Source organism: Sinocyclocheilus rhinocerous, unplaced genomic scaffold (genome assembly GCF_001515625.1).
Source record: "Sinocyclocheilus rhinocerous isolate Xijiao unplaced genomic scaffold, SAMN03320098_v1.1 C36945985, whole genome shotgun sequence".
NCBI classification, from domain to species: domain Eukaryota; kingdom Metazoa; phylum Chordata; class Actinopteri; order Cypriniformes; family Cyprinidae; genus Sinocyclocheilus; species Sinocyclocheilus rhinocerous.
This window is the reverse complement of record NW_015786973.1, coordinates 1-2647: the sequence shown is the minus strand read 5'-3', so window position 1 is coordinate 2647 and position 2647 is coordinate 1. Positions and strand designations below refer to the sequence as shown.

At 38.3% G+C, this 2647-nt stretch overlaps 1 protein-coding gene across 1 annotated transcript; it reads left to right on the top strand.

Moving 5' to 3' along the window:
- Positions 1 to 73: 73 nt before the first annotated feature.
- LOC107736754 (C-type lectin domain family 19 member A-like) lies at positions 74 to 2646 on the top strand. Its single transcript, XM_016548112.1, has 6 exons — positions 74 to 263; positions 996 to 1173; positions 1272 to 1365; positions 1827 to 1959; positions 2438 to 2488; positions 2584 to 2646. The coding sequence occupies exons 1-6, from the start codon at positions 176 to 178 to the stop codon at positions 2622 to 2624; spliced, it is 585 nt and encodes a 194-aa protein (XP_016403598.1). The 5' UTR covers positions 74 to 175; the 3' UTR covers positions 2625 to 2646.
- The last annotated feature ends 1 nt before the right edge of the window (position 2647 follows it).

Here is a 2647-nt window from a genome sequence, read left to right as displayed (position 1 = left end):
CTGATGTCAGTGTTTTGGACTTGACCAAGTAGGAAGAGTCCAACAAAAAGGCAGGGGCTGAGAGAGGCTCACACACCCTCTAATCTCCCCAACACTCCACACTGTCCTGCAGCACACATGCTCACAAACACACACACACACACTCCAGATCTCAATCTCCTCTCTTGCACTAAACATGCTCTGTTGGGAATCGTGTTTAGCCCTAATGATCACCGGCTTCCCAGTGTGGGCTCTGCCTTCAACAAACATCAAGATCACACAAGGTGAGTGCCACCAGAACCAAAGACAAGGATACAGCGCAGACACAGTTAATATGCTTTAATTTGCTTCTTTACATGGCGAATAGACAGTCTCAAGCTAAACCAGAGATGCTTTGCCAAGTTATAGATGCTTCTGTTTATAATGTGTAGTTTTAATCTGTATTTTGTATACAGTTTGCCCAGTGAATGAGGATGTGACATAAATGCTATACTTGCAATGTTTTATTTATTAGACTAGCAGTGAATCCATCTTTGAAGGTTAAGTATGACTCTGATTTGAAAGGCAGGAAAAGTCTCCCTGTAACATACTATGCTGGAAAAAAAATTTGCCACTAAATAATTCAATTATTTTCCTTAACATTGCATTTCATTTATCATTTATTTAGGAAGCATTTTTCTTACATTTAACTGACTTCAGTTATTGTAATGTAATATTTAAATACTGTAATAACCATACTTTTTTGGTGGAAAGCGTAACCTATAATTGTTTTTGTTGCATAACAGAATTTCTTTAGCTCTTGCACAGTTCAAACTAAATTGAAAGCAGGCTGGTTCTGTGAAAAGAAAACAATGACATTATATTTTGAAATCAGCTAAATCCTTTCCAGATGCTGTTTCAGATAACGTAATAATATATTTTTGTGGTGTTTGTAAGTGTTTGACCTATTATGTGCTCGTATACTATACTGAACTGCTAAATTAAAATGGATTTAATGTCATTACCGTTTCCTCTAGCACTGCCCCTGCAACTGTCAGACTCAAACCAGCCTGTGACATGTCCGCTCTTCTGGACTGAATTTGAGGGTTACTGTTACCGCTTCTTCCCCTTGAACCGCACCTGGGCTGAGGCAGATCTGTACTGCGCTGAGTTCTCAAACGGACACAAATCTGCCAAACTCACCTCCATCCACAGGTATGACTCGTCACTGACAGTGCTGCGATTTGTCTTACAGTACAGGATTTTGCTGGACCTTCTATTAAAATATACCCTTTCTAATAACTTTTTTATAGCTGGGAGGAAAATGTGTTTGTCTATGATCTTGTGAACAGCCGTGTACCAGGAATTCCAACAGATATTTGGATTGGCCTTCATGATAGAAGACAGGTAAACATCACACAATAAGAGCAACACAAAATATTGATTTTTCAATGATTCACTGATGCTTTATTATGTGAAGCAGTCATGATTCCTAGTAACCCATTAAAAACATTAACAGCTACATGACTGACATAGCTTGTGTGTGTTGTAAAAGTCCAAGCCCAGTATGTAAATCCTCCCACTAATAATCCCATGAATGGAAACTATAGTTTCTCTGAGTGACGTTTAATCATTTCCAGACAGTGGTGAACCAACACTTTGGTCTAACACTAAGTTGAGGTAAATAGTTTATGGATGATGTTGTAACAAACCCTCAGTTTTGTAAATTGAAAGTCTGGATCAAATGATCCAGAAAGCACCAAAGCTGTGAACTCGTGCTTGGCAGGAAGATTTTAGTTATCGCTTCAGGGTCAAGAGGCAAGGAGCAAGCAAATGTGATAGCGTTGTTAATCATAGTTTGTGGGTAGGAGGGCACTATGGAGTGGACAGACGGGTCACCCTATGAATACAGTTACTGGGATGGAAATCAACCAGATGATGGCATCCATCGCATCCCTCAGGAGGAGGATTGTGTGGAGATCTGGTACAGACAAAACAGTGGTGAGTTCGCAATTTTTTGAATCATATAACAGAAATTAATTTAGATAATTTAGTACAATTAAGATAACATGTTAAGAAACTAACATTCAATGTCTTTGAAAGAAGTCTTGTATGCATACCAAGGCTGCAGTTTGTATTTAATCAATACAGTAAAAACAGTAATATTGTGAAATATTAAAATGACTATTTTTCTATTTTAATATATTTTCAAATGTAATTTAACACTGTGATGGCAAAGCTGTATTTTCAGCCATTACTTCACTCTTCAGTGTCACACGATCTTTCAGTAATCATTCTAATATACTGATTTGCTGCTCGAATAACATATTATTATCAGTGTTGAAAACAGTCATGCTGCTAAACATTTATGTGGAACCAGTAATAAGAGAGAGATATATATAGCTGATTGACAACCCCACTAAATATGTCAGGACATTACAAAATGAAGAAACTGTTTGCATCTTTCCATCTTTTGCAGCACTGAGGTCTTGGAATGACAACAATTGTGACAAGGCCTTTCCATTCGTCTGTAAGATTCCTACACTGGAAAACTAACCTCAGCGCTAAGATTGTTTATCCAGTTCTTTATCGTCAACACTGACACCCAACATCCCTCAATCACAGTGCAGCAACAAGATGTCCGCTCATCTCCATCCCTGCAGTGATGAAGGGCTCTCTCCAGCCTGCT

Coding starts and splice junctions, on each gene's coding strand:
- LOC107736754 (XM_016548112.1), top strand. CDS start 176: ATGCTCTGTTGGGAATCGTGTTTAGCCCTAATGATCACCGGCTTCCCA. Junction 264..995: donor AAACATCAAGATCACACAAG/GTGAGTGCCACC, acceptor CGTTTCCTCTAG/CACTGCCCCTGCAACTGTCA. Junction 1,366..1,826: donor GCCTTCATGATAGAAGACAG/GTAAACATCACA, acceptor GTTTGTGGGTAG/GAGGGCACTATGGAGTGGAC.